General features: G+C 39.4%; 1 protein-coding gene across 1 annotated transcript; it reads right to left on the bottom strand.

Annotated features, from left to right (window-relative positions):
• Positions 1 to 781: 781 nt before the first annotated feature.
• On the bottom strand, positions 782 to 2,925 carry LOC145115245 (phospho-2-dehydro-3-deoxyheptonate aldolase 2, chloroplastic-like). The gene is made up of 4 exons (XM_079051496.1): positions 2,349 to 2,925; positions 1,720 to 2,274; positions 1,391 to 1,636; positions 782 to 1,247 (listed from the first exon to the last, which is right to left on the bottom strand). Exons 1-4 carry the CDS (start codon positions 2,814 to 2,816, stop codon positions 972 to 974), a joined length of 1,545 nt encoding a protein of 514 aa, XP_078907622.1. The 5' UTR covers positions 2,817 to 2,925; the 3' UTR covers positions 782 to 971.
• Positions 2,926 to 23,853: the final 20,928 nt, after the last annotated feature.

Genomic DNA, 23,853 nt, shown 5'->3' with positions numbered 1-23,853 from the left:
ATAGGTATACCACAGTTGGTCCGTGGCTCGTAATGGCTAGGTGGAGGTGAAGGTGGTTCGTTGTTCGTCCTATGTACTATGGATGGCTTACGACTTACAAGCTCAATCTCAAATGAAATCCACAGCAGATAAGCATCAGTTATCAAATGAAATCCACAGCAGATAAGCATCAGTTATACACGGAGCATAAACCAGAAGTTGTCCTCTCGGTTTTGTGGGCCTTTCTTGATCACAGCACGTGTTGGGTCAGGTAGCACCCTCCGCTCCTCAGTTATGACCTACTTAATACTTGTGTGATAAAAGTTTCTGAACTGATAAAAACTTTGAAACTTTAACTACGAATCTATGATGAAAAGAAACAATCTATGACAAGTACAACAGATGTAGAAGATTGGTTATTGAAACCTCTTTGACAATTCCATTCCACGCCATTGTTTATAAATCTTAATGCCTGTCTGCATATGTAAGACATAATCCTTAACTTCCCTGTTTAAGTAACTAGCTGTTGAGTATGGTTTGTCTTTTCTTTTGAAACTTGTTGATGTCTTGGTGACCCTTAATTAGAGTTAATATATGACATTGACTTCATTATCTATGAAAACAGGGTTGTGCTTCAAGTACTTTGATTAGTTACCTAGAAGGCTATTTATTAAGAAGCAAATTAAAAGTTAAAATAGGAGTGAAAATCAAAAAACTAATTTTGATTGATAAAACAAAAACGTACGTAAAAAAAACATTGCTACAATCAATTATATTTTCAAATTAGTAAATGCTATAAAAATTAAGAAACAAAAGTACAATGCTATAATAAACAAATAATCGGAAGTATGTTTCTGTTTCACACATTTAACGTTTTTCTTTAATTAAATTTTCTAGAAACTAATCAAACTAGTACTAACATTTATCGAAACCCAACACAATAACTGTTGTATCTGCTCATTAACATATCCCTCATTATTTGAAAAAACTTTCTAAAGAACAAAACCGGCCCCACTGCTACTGGTAATGCCACGTCTGAGGCGTCCCTTCCTGAGGCGTTCTGCAATGATGAACGCAAGCTCAAGAGACTGGGAGGCATTGAGGCGTGGGTCACAGTGGGTGTGGTAACGTGAGCTCAAATCATTGTAAGTGATGGTTCGTGAACCACCAACACATTCAGTCACATTCTGCCCAGTCATTTCTAGATGCACACCACCCGGATAGCTTCCTTCTTGTTCATGCACATCAAAGAATGCTGTAACCTCCGCCTGCAAAACACTCCACAAGGTGTAATAAACGTTAAATCTATAAAGTGTTATTCATGCATGTATTTAGCGCTTTCTAAAACCATTTGGAGAAGTAAACGAAATGAAGATTGGAAAAATGGAAACATGCGAATGAAGAAACATACTCTGATCGCATCAAAAGAACGAGTCTTGAGTCCCACAGGAGCTTTAATGGTGTTGCCATGCATCGGGTCACTAACCCAAGTCACAATTTGACCCGCACCACGAACTGCCTTGATAATATGAGGAAGCTTCACTCTCGTGTTATCAGCCCCCATTCTTGAAATAATCGTAATCCTCCCAGCCTTGTTATCAGGATTCAAGATCTCAATCAACTTCACCAGTTCACTCGGATCCATCTTATCACTCACCTGCATCACAAAAACATCATCTTTTCAACAACAACAACAACAAAAAGATACGAAATTTTGACCGAATATATATCTATATATACCTTGATCCCAAGAGGGTTAGCGACACCACGTAAAAACTCAACATGAGCACCATCAAGTTGTCGAGTGCGTTCCCCTACCCAAACCATGTGAGCCGAGCAATCATAATAAAGTCCCGATGTAGAATCCTCCCTCGTGAGTGCTTGTTCATATGGCAAAAGCAAACACTCATGTGAGGTCCAAAACGGTGTCGTAGTCATGATTGGGTGATCGATGGTGAGTCCAGCAGCAGCCATGAATCCCATCGCTTCATCAACTCGGTGAGCCAATTCCCGATACCTATCTCCTTGTTCACTATGCACTGTGAAATCAAGATTCCATTGGTTAACTCTCTGCATAGCGGCATAACCTCCGGTGGCAAAAGCTCTTAAGATGTTAAGCGTCGAGACCGATTGAGTGTAAGCCTGAATCATTCTGTTGGGATCCGGGATTCTTGACTTTTCGTCAAATGAATCGCCGTTTACGTTGTCACCTCTGTAACTTGGTAACTTCACTCCATCTTTCTCCTCGAAGGAATCTGATCTGGGTTTCGCAAATTGGCCAGCCATTCTCCCGACCTGATTATGAAACCAACAATTAAGACATTGCATCGAATTAAGAGTAATTAAAGTTTTGATTTTGAGATTCGTACCTTGATGACGGGCATTTGACCACCGAACATAAGGACGACACCCATCTGTAAGAGGAGTCGGAAAGTATCTCTGATGTTATCGGTTTTGAATTCTTTGAAACTCTCGGCGCAATCACCGCCTTGAAGCAAGAAAGCATCGCCACGAGCGGCTTCGCCTAACCGCTCCTCCAGTTTCCGAGCCTCGCCGGCGAACACAATTGGAGGGTAAGATTTTAGCGTTTTCAGAACGGATTCCAGTTGTTCTTTGTCGGGGTAATCTGGGATTTGGAGGGCTGGTTTTGATTTCCAGCTGTCGGGACTCCATCTCGCCGGGAGCTTTTCGGTGGCACGGACGGCAGAGATCGGTTTCTGTTTGGGAGTTTTTAAAATTGGGGTTGATTTGAGAAGTCGGTGGTGGTGGCGGGGTTGTGGTTTGAGGAGGGAGGTGGAGGAGAAAGAGGCCGCTCCGGCGTTACCTATGGTCATCATGGCGGCGATTGTCGACTGAAGTAACGGAATATGATAGGGTCGTTCTGGTGGCAGATGGATACATGCTTCAAGGCCCCATATACGCCATGTTTATGGCATTTGCTTGTTGGACACGTATCAAAAGACTAGCCACCGATTTTTTTTTTGTCTACGTATAGAAACTTTGTATTTTACTATTTTAATAACACCGTGATCCTTATAAATTTTCATTAAATTAGTTAAATATTAGTATTAGGTAACAATTCAAACATGGACAGTGTGATGTGAGCTTGCAAGTGAATAAAAGCAATGATAGCAATAAAAGGTTTTTGGCCTCTTCATTACCATGTATACATTTAACACTAATCAGATCAAATAGGATTTCATTAAATCAATATTTTTTAATCTTTTATATTTAATTTTCCGGTGAGGGTTGTGATGGATTAAAGGGCGGTGTCGGCCATGAAGAATTGATGTTAGAAAAGGGGAAATGAAGTGGGGGTGTGAGGATGTTGGAACGTAGAGAATTTAGGATTCAAACTCATGAGTGTCTAACAATGAGGTATAAGCAGAACAAGATACGTGAACAAGATATGCCCCCGCAAGATGGATGATCCAGTGATTAGGCCAATCTTGAAAATGAGATAATGAAACCTTGATGTGGAGAGTGGTTTGGAAAGGGCATCAGCTAGTTGGTCGTCTCCTGCAATGTGTTGAACACGAAGAGATCTTTGTTGAACCTTTTCTCTCACGAAATGAAAATCTAACGCCAGATGTTTCATCCTTGAGTGAAAAACTGAATTTGCTGAATAAGAGGTAGCATTTAGATTGTCACAGTAAATTGTTGGTGTAGTAGTGGATGAGAAGCCTAGTTCGCTTAGTAGGGAAGTGATCCATTGAACTTCGGTGGTTGTAGATGCTACAGCTTTAAATTCTGCTTCTGTTGAGCTTCTTGCAAGTGTGCTTTGGCGTTTTGAGCTCCAGGAGATTGGTTGGAACCAAGGTACACAATGTAACCTGTGGTGCTTCTATAGTTGTCTTTGTCACCTGCCCAGTCAGCATCAGTAAAGGCATGAAGTGTTAGAGGTGAGTTACTGCGTAAGAGAATCCCATGATATAGGGTGCCATGTAAGTATCTGAGTAGGCATTTTAGAGCTATCCAGTGAAGAGATGTTGGAGCATGCATAAACTGAGATAAACGGTTAACTATAAAGGATATGTCAGGTCTTGTTAAAGAAAGGTATTGTTATGCACCAACTAATGTCCGATAATCTGTTGGTGATGAATGTATCGTACCACATGTTAAGCAAAGTGGTTCAGATGTGGTTATTGGTGTTGGTATAGGTTTACAATCACTCATTTTAGCTCGTGTGAGGATGTCTAGAATGTATTTGCGTTGTGAAAGCATAACACCAATAGAGTGAGGAAGGACCTCGACACTTAGAAAATAATATAAAGGACCAAGGTCTTTGAGACAATTTGGTAGCAAGATGATGGATGAAGTTGGATAGGTGAGTGGGTGAGGGACCGGTCACAATTATGCCGTCAACATAAACAAGAACAAGAATAAAGGAGATATTATCTTTGAGAATGAAAAGAGAAGAGTCAGAGATGGTGGGTTTAAACCCAAGAGATCAAAGATATGTTTTAAGTTCATACCAAACTCTAGATGCTTGATGAAAGGCCATAAAGAGCTTTATTTAGTTTACAGGCATGATTAGGAAATGATGGGTTGACAAAACCAGGAGGTTGGGACATGAATACATCTTCATGAAGATGGACTTGTAGGAAAGCATTGTTGACATCTAATTGTCTTAGAGGCCAGTTGTAGGAGATGGAAAGAGAGAGAACAAGACGTAATGTGGATGGTTTAAGGACCGGACTAAAGGTTTCACGGTAATCAATACAAGGGCGTTGATGAAATCCCTTTGCAACAAGGCGGGATTTTAGGTGATCTATGGATCCATCAGGTTTATATTTTGTACGGTAAACCCATTTGCATCCAACAAGATTTGGGGCTTGGGAGGAGGGGACAAGAGACCATGTATGGTTGCGGTGAAGAGCATTGAATTCTTCTTCCATGGCGTTGCGCCGGGATGAATGTTTTAGAGCTTGAGAAATAGAAGATGGTTTTGATGGGTAAGAGGGTGAGGCAGTGTAGAGTTTAAAATTGGAATTGAAGTACTTGGAGTTTGGTTTTGGATTTGGACGAGTTGTCATTCAAGTGGAGGGGAGGGAGGAGCATTAGCAGCGTTCTGTGGTAAAGGGTTTATGTGTTGTTGTTGGATAGCTGGTGAAGGTGCATGTTGGGGTGAGGCATGTGGCGTATTTGGGTGTGTGTTTGTGTTTGGGTGTGTGTTGGTGGTGGAGTTGCTGAGTGGAACAGAGAAGGGTATCCATGAGTCTAAATCGATTGTAGAAGATAATGTGGATGGTTTGGTGAGTGTAGTGAAAGGAAACTCATTTTCAACATATGACATGGCGAGATGTATAAATTTTAGAAGATTTGGGATCATAGGCATAGTATGCACTTTGGGTTGGGGAGTATCCTACAAATATACAAGGTGTGGATCTTGGGTGTAATTTGTGAGGTGAGTATGGTCTTAGCCACGAATAACAGAGACATCCAGAAATTTTAAGTTTTGAGTAATTTGGTTCTCTTTGAAAAAGACAGCAGAAGGGTGATAGATTGTGTAATGTGGAACTGGGAAGGCGATTGATAAGATAGGCAGTTGTGGTGAAGGCAAATGGCCAGAAAGTGACACGTAGATGGGAGTGATATAGTAAGGCAAGGCCAGTTTCGACTATGTGTCGATGTCTGCGCTCGGCTTATACATTGTGTTCAGGAGTATGAGGTGGAGAGGTGAGATGAGAAATGCCAGAAGATGCGAGGTGGGTGGCAAGCTTGATGTATTCACCACAGTTGTTAGAGAATAATTGTTTGATTTTTGTTTGGAAAAAGTTTTCAACTAAGAGTTGAAAACGAGTGAAGATGTTGAGATATTCAGACTTCTTTTTCATGGGATAAATCCATGTGTATTTGGTGAAGTGGTCAACAAATATTATATAATATTTATAGTGATCAGAGGATTCGACTGGTGAGCACCATACATCTGAGAGCTCAAGGGGTGTAGTAGATTTGAGAGAAGATTCATTGAAAGGTAAACGATGACTTTTATTAATCTGACAAGAATTACAATTGTCTATAGAACTAGAGTTAAATGAAAGAAATGAAGACAATTTCTTGAAGACTTTATTTTAGGGGTGGCCAAGTCGGTGATGCCACAAGGAAGGATTATTGTGTTGCATGGTGAGGACAGTGGGTGAAGGGGATAATCAGAGTTCATACATTCCCTTGATTGTCGTTCCCTGGAATAGACAAGCTTTGGATGCCATATCCTTAATAAAAAAAATAAACGAGTAGAATTCGATTAGAAAGTTATTATCAACACATAAACGGGAGATGGAGATTATGTTACGAGATAAGGAAGGAACATAAAGGACATTTCTGAGAATTAAACGTGTGTGTGGTGTGCGAATAATTGATGAGCCAATATGAGATATTTGTAAACACAAACCATCACCAATAACCAATTCTTCAGTTCTGTCGTATGGTGCATGAAATGAGAGATTGTTGAGATCATTGGTAGCATGGAAGCTTGCTCCACTGTCAAAATGCCAATTTGTTGTGGTTGGTGCATTGTTTTGGAACGGGCTCATGAGAAGTGATTGGGCATTTTTCATATGCAAATTACGATTATAAGGAGGTACATAAGCAGTTGGAAAACACTTTTTGAAGCTTGAACAATTTCTCAGAGAGTGTCCCTTTTGGTGGCACTATTGACATTTTCCTAAAAATGGGTGTTGCCCACTTGTTTGGAAAGCTTGTTTGTAACGTCCCAAAAATAAGACCCAAAAATTTCATTTTTAAATTAATAAAACGGTAATCCCAAAGACAATATCATGGAATCCAAGGTGGAACAAAGTGTATCAATACATCATAAATATTCACAAAATGTGGAAACGGTGGTGTGTGCAGTGCAGTCATCCCGGGCTCTCCCCCTTCAAACTAGAAGCACCTGAAACATAAACTGAAACTATAATCACAGAGCTTAGTGAGTTCCCCAAATACCACATACCATACATAATAAACACATATTGGTCCCCCGCCCGACATCAAGTCCCACTCGGCCTCGGGTCCCGCCCGACATCGAGCCCTGCTCGTATTACAGATCTGTCATTCATTAGGCCCCGCCTGACATCGGTCCCCGCCCGGTACACATATAAACATATAAAAATATAATCATGCTAACACGTACAATAATAACAAAGCCAATGGCATACAATACAGTCATCGGGCCTTGCTCGGCATCGAGCCCTGCTCGGTATACATACCAACACATAACACATGCAAGAGGCACGCAGACATCTAGCATCCTAACATAATGATCATGGGTCGGCATTGTTGCCTTCGACCCGCTAAACCCAGGGAGGAAACTCACCTTAGACCGTTGAATCTCACAGATAAATCTCTAGCTGCTGGTCCACTGGAATCCTCGCGTTATCAATCACAAAATAACATCCAATTAATAATTGGATGCCGACTCACACTAAGAGTCCAAACTAGGGTAAAAGACCTTTTTACCGTTTACCGAACTTCGCCCAAGGCCAAGGCCCAAGCCATCTATCCAAAAGGCCTAAATTTCAACATAATCACCCAAAGCCCAATATGGCCCAATCTTCCAAATTGGGCCCATATCCCTTCGTGGGCCTTCAACCTGTAACACCACAAAAATTTTAACAATTTTAAACCTTTAAAAACAACCCTTTTTCTAAAGAAGTGTTTACAAAACCATTGTTCCCAAAACACAATTTAAAAATCATAATCGTTTTCAACATAGTTTTCAAAACATTCACATTATCAGAGTTTCCCAGAAATCATAAGTCCAAAACGCGAGGATGTGTACGGTCACGCCTTCACCTTGACACGATCCACTGAAGTACCTGAAACCATAAACCAAAACTGTAAGCACGAAGCTTAGTGAGTTTCCCCCAAAATACCAATCACACAAACGATCACATACATAAAATAACAGCATGCAATGGGTCCACATCTAAAAGACTGGATTACCCCTTGAGCCCACAATATGAGTTTGGCTTGCCTATCAGGCCCACAGCTCATATCTGGCTTGCTCTCGAGCCCACAGCATAAGTCTGGCTTGCCCTTGGGCCCATAGCTTATGTTTGGCTTGCTCCCTCAGTCCTTGGACTGGAATACCAATGAGTAGCCCTCAGTACGAGTCCGGCATACCACCCGGTCCTCAGCTCGTAATTGTAATGCTAATGAGCCCTCAGTATGAGTCTGGCATACCCTCCCTGGCCCTCATCTCATATCTGGAATGCTAATGAGTCCTCAGTATGAGTCTGGCATGCCCTCCCTGCCCCTCAGCTCATATCGGGCATACTCCGGGGTTTGTTGGCTACAACACAAAGCAGTACAACCTCAACCCAACCCACACAATATATCGACATATAACAAATAATATCATATATAGATAAACAGACAGTATCACAGGTAGTCCTACAGATCTACCAGGCTAGCATTTCAAGACCAGCATAACAAGACTAGCATGCATATTTATTCCATACTCGGCATATCAACAATATTAGGTTATCAAACCAAAGGGCCGGCCTTGGTGCCTTCGACCCGAAAGTACAGTGAGAAAAACTCACCTCGAAATGCTGAATCATACTGAAAACCTCCAACGGCTGGCTCACGAATATCCCGAACTATCACAACAAAACAAACATCCAATTAACAATTGGATTACCATCCTTGACTAATGGTCCAAACTTAGGGAAAATGTCCATTTTACCCTTTCCCTAATTGGGTCAAGACCCAAGCCCAATTCTTGATCCAAAAGGCCCAAATTATCTTAAGGCCCATAATTGGCCCAATTTTCCAAATTGGGCCCAACTCCTTTTAGGGCTTTATCCTAAGGTCCAATTCTCCAATTAGCCCAGAACACAACTACTCAGATAGTCCATTAGGTCCCAAGAATCAAAGCCCAACAGATGGCCCAATACTCGAAGCCTAAATTGCGAAAACCCAACAGATGGCGCACGATGGGCGTACCCCGAATGTACGCAGGGCGTATGCGAGCCTAGCATTGACCGCATACGGGGACGCTGACCAGGTAGGTGGGGTGTACTTCTTCCTATGCGGGGTGTACCCTCGCAGAGCCCAAAACCTTGTTAAATGCTTAATGGCTTAAGCACTTAAGCCCAAACTTTAGATCCACGACTTAAAAGCACTCTAGAACCATAACGTATCAAACTTTAAGACTTTGGTCATCCAAAAAGTCCTTAATCCATTAAGACCTCCCACAAGGAACATGAACCCAAACTAGCTAAAGGGACCTCATTTTTATGTCTTAGAACCCATCCTAGGGTCCGAAAGGACAGCCCAACACGTCCAAAACAAAGCATGAACAAAAATGGGACTTTTGGGACAATAAGAACACCAAAAATCTACTGAAACAAGATCCAAACAATCCAAGCATAAATGTAGAAGCTTTATACCTTCTGGAGATTCCCAAGAAGATGATAATCCCATATCTACAAGCTTGCTTCCTTCCTTTTGGCACTATCTTCTCCTTTTGGCACACAAAATCACACTATAAACTCAAGATGCTCACTTATGGGGGTTAGGGTTCTCTCAAAATGGCTAAAGGACTTGGAGGCTGAAATAGTGAGTCAAAATGACCCATAATGGTGCTTAGATACTCCACAAACCCTAAAAATTAGGGTCTCACTCGGACACATGTACGCCCATCGTACATATGTGTACGCCCTGCGTACTACTCATGCTCCAAATTTACCATCTTGCCACTAGGGCTTCCCATGGTCACTTCTTACCAATCCAAGGACCAAAAATGATATAATTAAAACCCAAGGGATGAATTAGAAGTTACTTGAAGATGGGGTGTTACACAACCAAAAGAGTCCAACAAAATAGCATCAACCCAAAAATAGAATTCTGATGGCCCAACAAAGCCCTAGACTCCTAAGGTCCAACATGGCCCAATACCGATAAGCCCAAACTTCCAAAGCCCACTGTTGAGTACGTTGGGTGTACTCAGCTCGTACGCTTAGCGTACACGCTCTGGGGCTAGTACGCGCATTGTACCAGCTTATACGCCCAACGTACTCCCCAGCTAGCCATCCCACATCATTAAGAACTTAATCCGATCAGCCCTTGTTTCATACTCACATATCTGACTTCTATAAGGTGACGTATCACGTAAAGCTGGAAACTTTACATGCATGCATGGCTTAATGGGGTTCTAAAGCTCAAAAGAACTTAACAAAGGGTCTTAACACATGCATGAGTCCATAAAAACCTCCAAGCTTGCATTTTTATGGACAAAGGGACCAAAAGAACCCTAGATCTACCATCAATCACTTCAGGAGTGAATCAAGAGGCTCAAAAATCACTCCAAGGACTCAAAAAGGCACAAAATTGCATATAACTAGATCTAGAATCATAAATTAGCAAGATGGAAGTTTTTTACCTCAAAAGGTTGGCAAATGATGAACTAATCCAACGGGATCCCCAAGCTCCAAGCACAACTCCAAATGGTCCACTTCTTCTTCTTCACAAAGCACCAACAAACACACTTTATGGCTCAAAACTCTCAAGAACTCACTAGGGTTTCGATTTCTAGACAAGGGAGGGTGGAGGCTAGCTAAACATGACCAAATGACGCTATCAAAGGGTTTAAATAAGGTGCAATACCCTAGAAATTAGGTTTTCATAATCCACATGTACGCCATGCGTACTCCACGTACGCCCAGTGTATGTGGGTTAAATATGCGATCCAGCATTCACTAGTATGCCCAACGTACTCCAACTTTCCTGAAGTTGGCAATTTTGCCCCCTAGGGACCAATTATGTAAAACATTACACACCAAGGGGTCTAAACTGAAAAGTACTCTGAATGGAGTGTTACAACTCTCCCCCACTTAAATTAGATTTCGTCCTCAAAATCATTCTTTACCATCCCAGGCACGACGGACAGCCTGAGCAATTTAACCACAACCCCGATGTGGACCTAGAAGCAAACTCGGACATACAACAGCCTTCTTAAGATGCAACCGAACCCGACCTTAGTAGGGTTCCCAAATCCTGAAAATGAACAGATCTTTACACAATTTAAATTAATCCTTGAAGAATGACCATTTATACACTACCCAAAATCTGAAATCTTAAACTTGTATGACTCCCCCACAGACAGCCCATACTGAACCACTGCTAAATCAACTCCACTTGAATTCCAAGCGGACTACCCAATTTTTGATTACTTGTTGTTCCCACTGGAAAACAGAATCACATACCATGCACTGCTGCCGAAAACTTTTCACTTGACAAAAGGGATTAGATAATCCTTCGAGTAGAAGACTCATCCTGAAGATAACGATGTTGGATTAATGTCTAAGTCCATAACTATAATTGGTAAGACTTGACCCGACCCGACATGGTCCATTTGGGTTGCATGGCATCATGCATTTGGATAGACTATAATGAGAGAAATAACATTTAAGGTTTGTTAATATATTATAAGTTATAATATATTAATAAGATTATTTAATTAGTATTGATCAAGAATTAATCTAGTATTAATTAAGTGATCAAAAGAAGACTAATTAAATATATGGGTTGATTGTGTAAATCATCCATACTTATATAGTGGGCTAATGCTCCATGGATTGTCAAGTTGGGCTAAAACCCATAAGATGCTCCATGGTGTATTTGTACCCATGGATCATGGAAATGAAAGGCCATGACAATTAGGATTTACATGGTGTAACCCTAACTATATAATGATCTTATTCTTGGAGAAAATCGGCGACTATGTGTGATAGAAAGGGCTAGCCGATTTGATGAAGTGTTCCAATTCTCTCAAGTTATTCCAAGTGTATTTGGTGTTGTGTGAACCATTTGAGGTGTCACACTTGGGGCACTAGGCACTCAAGCTTCATGAAGTCATTCTACATCAAAAGAGGTATGTAATTCTAACTTGATATATTCATATGAATCAATGTTATTATGCTAGTTAGGATGAATACCTTGGAAAGTTCATATTTGCATGTATAATAGAGAAAACATAGATCCAAGGTATTTAGGGTTGCATGTACACTTAGGAGTGTTAGAATGCTCAAAACCCAACAGTGGTATCAGAGCCTAGGCTTGTGTTCACTTATACTTGATGCAAACTTGTTTTTTCAAAGCTGAAACTGTCCAGACCATAAAACTCGACGATTTTATGCAAAAAATTCGACGAGTTCATCATTTTGGGCATGAACTCGACGAGTTCCTCAAGGAACTCGACGAGTTTTGGGTGCTGACAGCTTGCTGTTTGATGTTTTTGGCTAGAAATGGACTAGGAACATTACCATAAGCTGTTTTTGAACCTATAAACCTGTTTTTGATGTGGTAATGTTCATTCTAATCCAATTTCAAAGATAATTGTCAATAGATTCATGTTTTGTATTAGTTTAATGGTTAGTCTAATTACATGAAAAAGTTTGATTAAATTATCTTGTTCTTATGAGTTGCTTAGATTAATAGAAAAATTATTAGAAATTGTTGTTTTCAATCCATTTTAATCTAAGAGATGATTCTAAAATGTGTTTGTGTAACTTGTCCTCAAGTTACATGAAAAGTCACATTAAAGTTCCTTAAAACTCATAAAAGTTGGCAAAGGTTACAAAATGAAGAGTCTTGTCTTCATTGAATGGTTTTATGACTCCATAACTTGTCCTCAAGTTATGGAGGTTCAAGAGTCACTTCATTAAGTAATAAAATGTGTAACCTTAATTAGTTCCATAAGTTACAAAAATAAAGAAAAGTTACATTCTTTTATTAGTTTAAAGTCTTCCATAACTTTTCCTCAAGTTATGGAAATTGAAGAGTTTTTTAATTAAAACTACTTTAAACACATAAGTTATGGAATTGAATAGTTTTGAATAGTTTCAAAACTTGCCCTCAAGTTTTGGAATTTGAAAAGTTTTCCCTTATGAATACTTTAATTCCAAGTTAAGCCCTTAGAATTTTAAAAGTTAAAATTCAATCCTTATACTTTATAATATTATAAGTTAATAATATATATATATATATATATATATATATATATATATATATGTATAAGAGCAAGTCAGTCTTACCATTAGTAGGCCTCATTCACGAAGTCGGTCTATAAGGGGGGTATAAGGTTGTTGCCTATAAAATGGCAGCTTAATGGGTGTCCACTCTCACCCACCGCTTCCTTGACTGGTGGAGGGTCGTTAGCCGAACAGGTAGGACAAGGACTATAATTCTCCCTTCATTAAAAGTATTAATGATAAATACTAAGTAACTAAACACTTATTAATTCCTAATCTTAGTTACTTAGGAAAATGTGAATAAGGTGCTAATCCATGAAATTACACTTTGCACTTTGTTTAAACCGTTAGTGGAGCGTGTGTGGTTAACCGGCACTCAAACCTGGGTTTAACAAGGTAGGCAAAGGGTAACTTAATATTTATCATAGTATCGGTGGAGCGTGTGTGGTTAACCGGCACATCGATTGAGGGGTAAATATTAAGGGTACCAAGTATATTTGCATGGTTATTCACACCTTGTTTTGTGATCCTCGGCATCCCAGTCACAAAACCTGAAGGGCACACTCGAGATTGAAACATGTCATTGAACAGTTCAATGAATCTCAAAAGATCTAGGAGTTTCAAAGCCAAGTAAAACCTAATTAAATTATTTCGTTTTCATGGTGGAAATTGGTGAATCGTCATTCACCTACCTTCAAATATTTTATAGCTTGGATTACAGCATCCCTCTTCCAAGTTATAAAATAGTTTGCTGGGTCCTAGCCTTAATATTTCATATTGGGTGTTATATCAAGGACTTTAAATCAACTATCTTGAATATCTCCCAAAAGATGTCTAGCTCAGACATCTATGATCTTCCCAAATCTCTTGGAACTTCACTTCCTCCACCTCCTCCAATTATTCTCCCTAACCCACAAGTTCAAGGTCACTCAAGCCCTAATGGCAAGGCAAGGTCTAGGTGTGATCACATCTTAGAGATGAAGTCACATATTGACAAGCCGTGAGAGTTGGGTGTCAAAGTCTTGAGAAAGTTGGATGTTCAATCACTTTATGAGTCACATAGTGAGTTCCTTTGGGACTACTATGAAATAGACTATGACATGACCCTTAATGATCTTATCTATTTGCTTGGTCAGCAATGATTTGAGGACTAGTAAAGCAAATTGATTAGGAGATCAACTTCCCAATGGACATTGCCAATGGTAACATTGGATATCTATAAAAACCTTCTCATCCCAAAGAAAGGATTTGACCATAGTCAACTAGGTTGACCAAATGGTAAAGAGAAAGGCTAAGTCTGGGATAGTCCCATTACCAAAGAGTCCATATGTTTATCTTGTCAAAGGAAGGGGCATTGATTGCGGAGCTGCCTATTTACCTGAAAGATCATAAGGTTGATCAAGCCAAGAAGCTTGACTCTACTTTAGGTAAAGTCCACTATCTAACTCAGTTAAGTTTCTATTCTGAGATTCTCATTACATGATGTGACTGGGTCACATGTTGATGCTTTAAGAATCAAAGAAAAGTGAAGAAACTTAAAGGAAGTACATGCTGATTCTGATCACGAAGATGGATTTCGATCGCATGGTTTGGTGATCAGAATTTTTGAAGCTGTTACTTAGGAGTTATGATATATTGCTTAGGAATAGATAACAACAAGTTTTTCATATGCATTTGCACTGTAAGGATAAGTTTTTTCCGCAAAGTTTTGAAATAAAATAAAAGGTTTTAATTTTATATTTATTTTAAATATCCTTACAAGTGGCATTTGTGAAAAATGGTTGTTTATATGATTCCATTGATAGCAATATTTGGAAAAAAATGGACTTGATTCTTTCGTTTGTGGTAGTGTCATAATTTACCTAATAAGGAAAGATTCTCATTCCCAAGGCTTCAGTTGGATAGAAACTTGGAATCATGCAAGTTGAATAGTATGATGAATGAGAACTTTCAGCTTTGGAAAAAATTAAGACTAATTCCTTGTTCACATGTATATGTGAGTCAAGTGAAGGACTAAGGGATCGAGTACCAATTCTTGTGCACTGACCAAGTCCTCCACAAAAGCTCGGTAAGACTATTCGTCATGATTTACTAAAGTTTAGTAAATATGGTTATACTTATAAGTTTAAGTATAATTCTGAAGCATTGGAAAAGTCTCGATGTATGGCAGAACGAATGAGAAGAATCAAATTAGGCAGAAAGATAAAAGTTTCTCAAATCTGAAAAGATGGGAGAGTACTTTAGTATCATGTTTTGTGATCATCTTAATGATTAAAGAACCACATCACAATTGGTCTTCTAAGGACATCTTAGTGCATTCTTATGACTAAGAAGAGGAGTCATGAATTGTTGAAATGGTTAAATCGAGAAGATGATTCATACTTCGTTTCAAAACAAGTCTTAGAGTCATACTCCAAGACTGTAAGTTGAGTGACATATCTTAAAGAAAGGTTCAAAACACTTGTCAAATGTAAGAGTAAAAGTGTCCTACTCTTGTACAATAGAAATTGGTAAGTTGTGATGTTTTGGGTTAAACAAAGACCAACTTAGGCCAAGTGTGTGAAGTGTTTGTCTTGATAAAGAAGCTGCACTATCTCTTGAATATTTGACAAGATAGTCTTATATGTCAAGAGGACAGTGGGAGTCTTAGAGATTCTGAAAGCTTCAAGGTCTAATCAAGAATAATAACCTGTAGTTTAAGACTAGCACACGACGTGAGGTTTATAACCTATCGTGTTGACATAATTCTATTTCTGTGCCCATTCCAGTTAAAGTTGGCTTTTCATATGAGTTCTTAGAGTTCTCAATTGGTTGCATAACAACTTGGAAGCAATGGCAGGCCCTTGAGCTGCCAGGTGGCAAGAAATTCAGATTGAGTTCAGTCCATATGAGTTTGGATTTGTCATTAATCGTGTCTTGTGACTATGGTTTTGACGATTCACATGGATAAGAACACATACACCATAAAATCTAAGATTCATAAGGTTTCTCTCCGATTCATGAAAATGATGGTGAGGGAACACTTCCACCAAGTAGATTTGAAGCAGATGGCAAAAGGTCTAAACAATTGAGACTATGATTACGGCATCCCTTTTCATAGTTCTGAAATTGTTTAGACACACATGCATGCTATCTAAGGAAAGGTGTATGATTTTGATAAAGTTTTATCAAAGCAATCTCGTATCAGAAGTCTGAACTTTGGTAAGAAAGTCAATAAAGTATTGATTTCTAGAAGTCCAGCTGATTTCTGAGTACATGTCAAAGCTAGTGGGAGCATAAGTGTTATGCTAATAATCATCATGTTAGTGGGAGCATGATAATTATGATAAGTATTGCAAGTTAGCAATGTTAATTATAGAAAACAAAAGTTTCAATTCGTGAAGTTGCAGGGGTTGAAGAAGTTGTTTTGCTATAATTAAGGGAGAGGATATACTTCATTTCAGTTCTAAAGGCTTAGATTGAGACCTTAATCATCTTTAGTCAAGAATATATATATGAATTTCATGTTGGATTGGTTCAACTTAAGGAAATTCCATATATTGCGTTCTCAAAATTCGATTATGATTACGGCATCCCTCTTCATAGTCAAATTTAGAGAACATGGAAAATAAACATTTTTGTAGCAAAAGACTGGTCTAGATTCATGTCTTTATGTGAGACATCATGAATCGTGTCCCATTTGCTTTGGGTACAGGATCGATTGCATGTGCTATAGTATTTGTCCTTTCTAAATTTTCCAAATGCCCAGAGGCATTAAGAAGGGAAAAGGTCTAGAATTGGATATGACTAAAAGGATTAAGCAATTGTCGAGGATAATCTAAGGTTTACCAAAGATTGGTTGCTCAGGGACAGTTGCAAGTATAGTGCTAATTTTGGAAGGACCATATTGACATATTCTGAAAAAAGAGGCATCTCTTGTTCAGAAGTGAGAGTCAAAATGAGAATATGGAGTTGTCTCCATAGGTGGAAGTTATCTGTGTAAGATTAGAAAACTTAATGCAAGAAGCATGTTCAAAGCAATGTACTTTGAATATGAGACTTAGTTTCCATGGAGTTGAACTCCATTGGAATACCTTATAATGACTGCTGACAAGTCTTTGTAACTTTGTACACTTTCATTACAAGAGGTCAGTGCATATAAGTTTAAAATCTAAACAAATTTCGATAAATGATAGGAATTTGGAATTCTTACATTTTTTGATAAGGATTTGGGAGTGTGAAAAGAGAATCATTGAAAGTATGTTGACTCGATCTAGTTCACAAAGTACGGATCATAGACAAACATAGAGTGCATACTTGGTGTATGGCAAAGCTATTGTTTAAGAAAAACATAGTGTACATGCTTGGAGCATGGGACAACTAGTGTTTTTAATTCAAGTATAAAGTTGATAAAACCGAAACAATGAATAATGAGTAATCAGTATGGTGATAAATAAAAGTGTTTATTTATATTCATAGGGTTTGATACCATATTTGATTCATTTATTCTTGTGTTTCTCTTTGCATGTTTTGACTTCCAGAATAACTAAGTCGCTCTTCCTGAATGATTAAGTTATTCAAACCATCCACAGTTGGTCATATGTTGGAAGTAGATATGAATCAAGACTGTCATGAGTTGGCTTGTAGAGGTCCAAGTTGGTGGACAAAGTGGTGCTACAACACTCATGAGTGCTCATAAGTTCTGAGTATTGGATTCAACCCACGCTCATTTGAATCACTTCATGGATTTTATCACGAGTGATCATGAGACGATAATATCTTATATTCTTCAAACCTAGAGATATGAGTTGTTACTATGAGTTGGTTATACATTGATTGCACGAAAACGCATTGGTAACTCGATGTTATAAAACGTGCCTTTGTGTATGATTCAACAAGTAGTAGAACAAGCCATATGAGTCGAAGTTTATCCATTCCTTTTATCTTCGGGATAAAAGCGATATCTGTGGGCCCCTCGATGATTTAGCGATGACACATGTGAGTGCTTGGCCAAGCCAGGACTGATTTGATTTGTTCAATCAGTCAATCATCATAAATTGAAAATCGGGAAACAACAAATGGACAGAGAGAATGATTTATAATCCATGTCTCAGTCCATATGATATCTAGATTGGAGGAATATATGATCACTTATGTAATGGACAAGTCATTGACAGAGGTCAGAGATCATCGGCAAGGTCATAGTTCGACGGAAGCTTTTGAGAGCTACGATTGCCAGTCGGTTCTTGAAGTCATACGCAATAATAGTTTTAGACTTATCCAAGTGGGAGACTGTTGGATTAATGTCTAAGTCCATAACTATAACTGGTAAGACTTGACCCGACCTGGCATGGTCCATTTGGGTTGCATGGCATCATGCATTTGGATAGACTATAATGAGAGAAATAACACTTAAGATTTGTTAATATATTATAAGTTATAATATATTATTAATTAGTATTGATCAAGAATTAATCTAGTATTAATTAAGTGATCAAAAGAAGACTAATTAAATATATGGGTTGATTGTGTAAATCATCCATACTTATATAGTGGGCTAATGCTCCATGGATTGTCAAGTTGGGCTAAAACCCATAAGATGCTCCATGGTGTATTTGTACACATGGATCATGGAAATGAAAGGCCATGACAATTAGGATTTACATGGTGTAACCCTAACTATATAATGATCTTATTCTTGGAGAAAATCGGCGACTATGTGTGATAGAAAGGGCTAGCCGATTTGATGAAGTGTTCCAATTCTCTCAAGTTATTCCAAGTGTATTTGGTGTTGTGTGAACCATTTGAGGTGTCACACTTGGGGCACTAGGCACTCAAGCTTCATGAAGTCATTCTACATCAAAAGAGGTATGTAATTCTAACTTGATATATTCATATGAATCAATGTTATTATGCTAGTTAGGATGAATACCTTGGAAAGTTCATATTTGCATGTATAATAGAGAAAACATAGATCCAAGGTATTTAGGGTTGCATGTACACTTAGGAGTGTTAGAATGCTCAAAACCCAACAGTGGTATCAGAGCCTAGGCTTGTTTTCACTTATACTTGATGCAAACTTGTTTTTTCAAAGCTGAAACTGTCCAGACCATAAAACTCGACGATTTTATGCAAAAAACTCGACGAGTTCATCATTTTGGGCATGAACTCGACGAGTTCCTCAAGGAACTCGACGAGTTTTGGGTGCTGACAGCTTGCTGTTTGATGTTTTTGGCTAGAAATGGACTAGGAACATTACCATAAGCTGTTTTTGAACCTATAAACCTGTTTTTGATGTGGTAATGTTCATTCTAATCCAATTTCAAAGATAATTGTCAATAGATTCATGTTTTGTATTAGTTTAATGGTTAGTCTAATTACATGAAAAAGTTTGATTAAATTATCTTGTTCTTATGAGTTGCTTAGATTAATAGAAAAATTATTAGAAATTGTTGTTTTCAATCCATTTTAATCTAAGAGATGATTCTAAAATGTGTTTGTGTAACTTGTCCTCAAGTTACATGAAAAGTCACATTAAAGTTTCTTAAAACTCATAAAAGTTGGCAAAGGTTACAAAATGAAGAGTCTTGTCTTCATTGAATGGTTTTATGACTCCATAACTTGTCCTCAAGTTATGGAGGTTCAAGAGTCACTTCATTAAGTAATAAAATGTGTAACCTTAATTAGTTCCATAAGTTACAAAAATAAAGAAAAGTTACATTCTTTTATTAGTTTAAAGTCTTCCATAACTTTTCCTCAAGTTATGGAAATTGAAGAGTTTTTTAATTAAAACTACTTTAAACACATAAGTTATGGAATTGAATAGTTTTGAATAGTTTCAAAACTTGCCCTCAAGTTTTGGAATTTGAAAAGTTTTCCCTTATGAATACTTTAATTCCAAGTTAAGCCCTTAGAATTTTAAAAGTTAAAATTCAATCCTTATACTTTATAATATTATAAGTTAATAATATATATATGTGTATAAGAGCAAGTCAGTCTTACCATTAGTAGGCCTCATTCACGAAGCCGGTCTATAAGGGGGTATAAGGTTGTTGCCTATAAAATGGCAGCTTAATGGGTGTCCTTAAACCACCACTGAGACTATCATTCCCACACCTGGTCCCGCCACCAGGTTCCTGAGAGTCCATCTAAAAAGGCTACCCTAGCCTATGTATCACTCTATGCCACTCACTGACCACATAATCATCCCCACTCAAACCATGAATCAATAACTTCACTCAACCGGTCTCTATCAGGTCCCACCTTCATTTCCATAAACACTCGGTCCTCGACCACGGGTCTCACCCAATCTAGAGCTACACAGGCCCAACCCTTCCTCGGACCCCAATGGTCCTCCTCCTATAACAGATAAATGCTCTCTGACAATCCTGACTGCCTTGCCCAAGGCATGAACTGACCCTACCTTATACCACGACCCCCAAACAATGATCTATCTCAATCTAGCGAATGCTACGATCGCATCGCAGACTTACAACACTTCCATACTATCTGTCACTCCAGTGAATGCTACGGCCACCCCGCAGTCTTACGACACATCTAATCCGCCATGTTCACCATCCATGGTCTTATCGTACTCATACCATATCAACCCATATATCCTGAGTCGAACCCGCATCCAACTGACTTCTAATCAGGTGCTCGGGTTATGCTTCGAACCCTAAAGCCTTCATCAAACAAGAACAGGCAGCGAGGATCTAACACAACCCTCAACTTGGATCCATCCACATGCCTACTATACATCACAAAGAAGACACCGACCAACTATTGGAAGTTTCCTGAACTCCCAACTTACACGGCTTCAATCCAGACGGCCACTTGAGTCATCTCCCCTCCTGATTGGGATGTGAAACTTACCCTAGTTTCACACTCGATCCAACTCCCGCAATTCTGAATGATTCTCCCCCACTTGGATTCGTCAAAGCTCTCCCAGCCCATAAAATTTGATGGATTACCAACCTATCTTTCCTCCTTATAATATGAACCGTAGATGTCCTGCGTTTACCAATACTAGTGTTCCATTACTAGCCAATTTCTATGATCGCACAACTCTTGTAATCCAGATGAATACTCCCCGAAATCTTAGCAAATCCGATAACCCCAAACCGCTTCCCATGATACAGCACCAATTCCATAAGTCCCTTATACTGGTGACAAAGACCATAACCCTTGCTCTGAACTAGAGAATCTTCACTCCAACTCCCCATCCTTAGCAGAAAATCTGAATTCTGCCCAACTCCAACCCTTGAGATAATAAAATTCCCTAGCACTTCCAATGACCATACAAACTCATGTGATTGCCACCTTCTTCTTCTTGTTACCGTTCCTCCCCTAGCAACGGTAGTGATTGAACCCAAAGGTCCTGCCACAGACGACTGTCAATCCTACCTAAACAAATGTTATTACGCCTGAACTCCGACTTTGTTGATGAACTAATCATGCTGATTCGACTATAGATCCCCCAGTCAATACCCCTGAACTGAACCCATCAAAGAACCGGAACAATCACCCAAACAAATGAATCTCGCTCAGCAAGATACGGCCCACTAATGACTTTTGGCATGCAAAATGGCATATAATACTTCTTGATGATATAACCCAGGCCAAAACAGAGAACTAACCCGGAGATAATACTTACCCATACCCAACAAGATATCAAATCAATATAGATACAGATAATAATCAAGAGGAAAGCAAAGGATAACATACCCGTGATAGCATCTGATGAAATCCTAACCTCCCCTTCCTGCCGAGGCACCTGCGATGGAACCTGAGCTGACCCAACCACTACGCGCGGGCAATTCACCCTGATATGGCCAAGCTAATGACAACGATGACACAATTCTACCTCCAGGGTGCACTCTTGGCGGAGATGGCCCTTCCATCCGCACCTGTCGCATTTAGACTTGTCGTGCATATGCTCATGTGCCCCTTCATCCTTCATGCAAACATCACAGTCCCTAGGGTCTCTCACACTAGCCATGGCAACATCCAACTCCTCAGATCGCCGAGTCGGACCATGAGTCCGCTTCCTCTTCCCCAGTCGCCTAACAGAACCAATCTCCTGCTTCTGAGTTACCTTGACTATCCCGTCAACCACCTGAACCGCCAAGATCCGACCCTCGAACCCGAAGACCAATCCATCATTGACACGGCCAATGATGTCGGGTAACTCTTCGCGCAAATCTCGCGAAACCTCTGTGGCAATCCAATCATGGGATCGATCCTCCTGGAAACATGATGCATAACCCACCTCCGATCCCATATGACAAGAGCTAGCAGTAGGATCCTCCTTCCCGGAGGATTCTAGAGCTCCACAAGGTTTGGGCCCCAAATGGGCCCCCAACTGTCCTTCTACAATCTCGGTCTGGAAAGCATCGAGACGACCATCCAAGAGCTCTGAAATCCCCTCCTTGACAGAACCAAAGATCACAGGAGTCCAATCCAAAATACCGCGGGTAATCTCCAACGAGATGAACTCCTGCATACGCTTATCGATCGACCCAGTACCTGTACCTGAGCCTGAATCCGAACCCAAACCTCCTTCCTGATTGCTCATCACCATTTTGAAAACAACCATACAAATGATCAGAACATATCCAAGAATCCTCATCCCACAGGCTTCCTAGATTCTCCAAGACTCTCCCAGATTCGAGTATGGATCCTGTAATTTCAGTAGTACGGGCCAATACTACCTTCCACACCTATCCATACTTTCCTCAGGAATCCTCATGAATCCTCTAAGTCACCTTCTCAACTGATACTACAATGCTCGCTAAACAGTGCAACTAAACCCACCGAAGCACTTCCTAGGCTTTCCTAGGTTCCAACCTCACCTTGCCATCAGCTGCTGAAGAACTCCCCATAATGTCAGTTACCCACCTCATGAATACAATCACATGCAACAAAGCTTAGATAATCCTTTGAGTAAAAGACTCGTCCCAACAACGGTTAGACTCAAACAAGAGTTGCGCAATAGGGTCAAATCCGTCACTCTGAGATTATCCAACCTTTTTCACATGTGACTTGACATATTCACTTAATAGCTAACTCACATCAATTAAGAGTTCCACAAAGCACAAAGCAAGCAGCATTCGTGCAATAGCACTCCAATCCATAGAATAACAAGAACATTTAAACTCACATACTACAACTCATGCTAGGAACTTCCACTCTTACTGTCGATTGCCTTACGCATACAAATTATACACAATACAGGATCAAAAAGACTTTCAAATAAAAGACTCTACCCTAGGACCACAACCAAACGAGGAACAGGAAATAAGGCCGAATCAATCATTCTAGGGCTATATGATCCTAACCGTATACAATTTTTAAAGCATACACTTAACAATCTATGATACCAATACATATTCCCAACCTAGCATCCCATGCTTCCTAGGCTACAAGGCATCACATATCAGGTCAATATATCACTGACTAATCAGTACTAGCTTGCAAGTCTACAATCTCATACAATAGGCATAAAAAGGCATCTCTCCTAGCATTATATCATGAAAACACTGAACAGATCCTTAGCCTTAACTAGCATGTGATTCATAGATTCATAAATCAAATCAAATCAGATAACATGTATGGGTATTTTAGGAAAACATACTTGAGCTCGGTCGATTGCATGCACCACACCCTTTCTTGTATTAGAAAACCCTTTTTCTTAAAAACTTTTTCTTTTTGAAATTTTTTGCCAAATCCTCAGTTTGAGTTCAGACACACCTAAGAGCATGTCTGAATCCCTCAAACTAAGGCTCTGATACCAACTAACGTCCCAAAAATAATACCCAAAATTTTCATTTTGAGCTTATAAAACGGTAATCCCAAAGACAATATCATGGAATCCAAGGTGGAAAAAAGTGTATCAATACATCATAAATATCAG

This window comes from Lactuca virosa, chromosome 5, assembly GCF_052849685.1.
Source record: "Lactuca virosa cultivar CGN04683 chromosome 5, Lactuca_virosa_CGN04683_v6, whole genome shotgun sequence".
NCBI lineage: Eukaryota > Viridiplantae > Streptophyta > Magnoliopsida > Asterales > Asteraceae > Lactuca > Lactuca virosa.
Note: the sequence above shows the minus strand (reverse complement) of the source record. Positions and strands in the feature narration are given on the sequence as shown.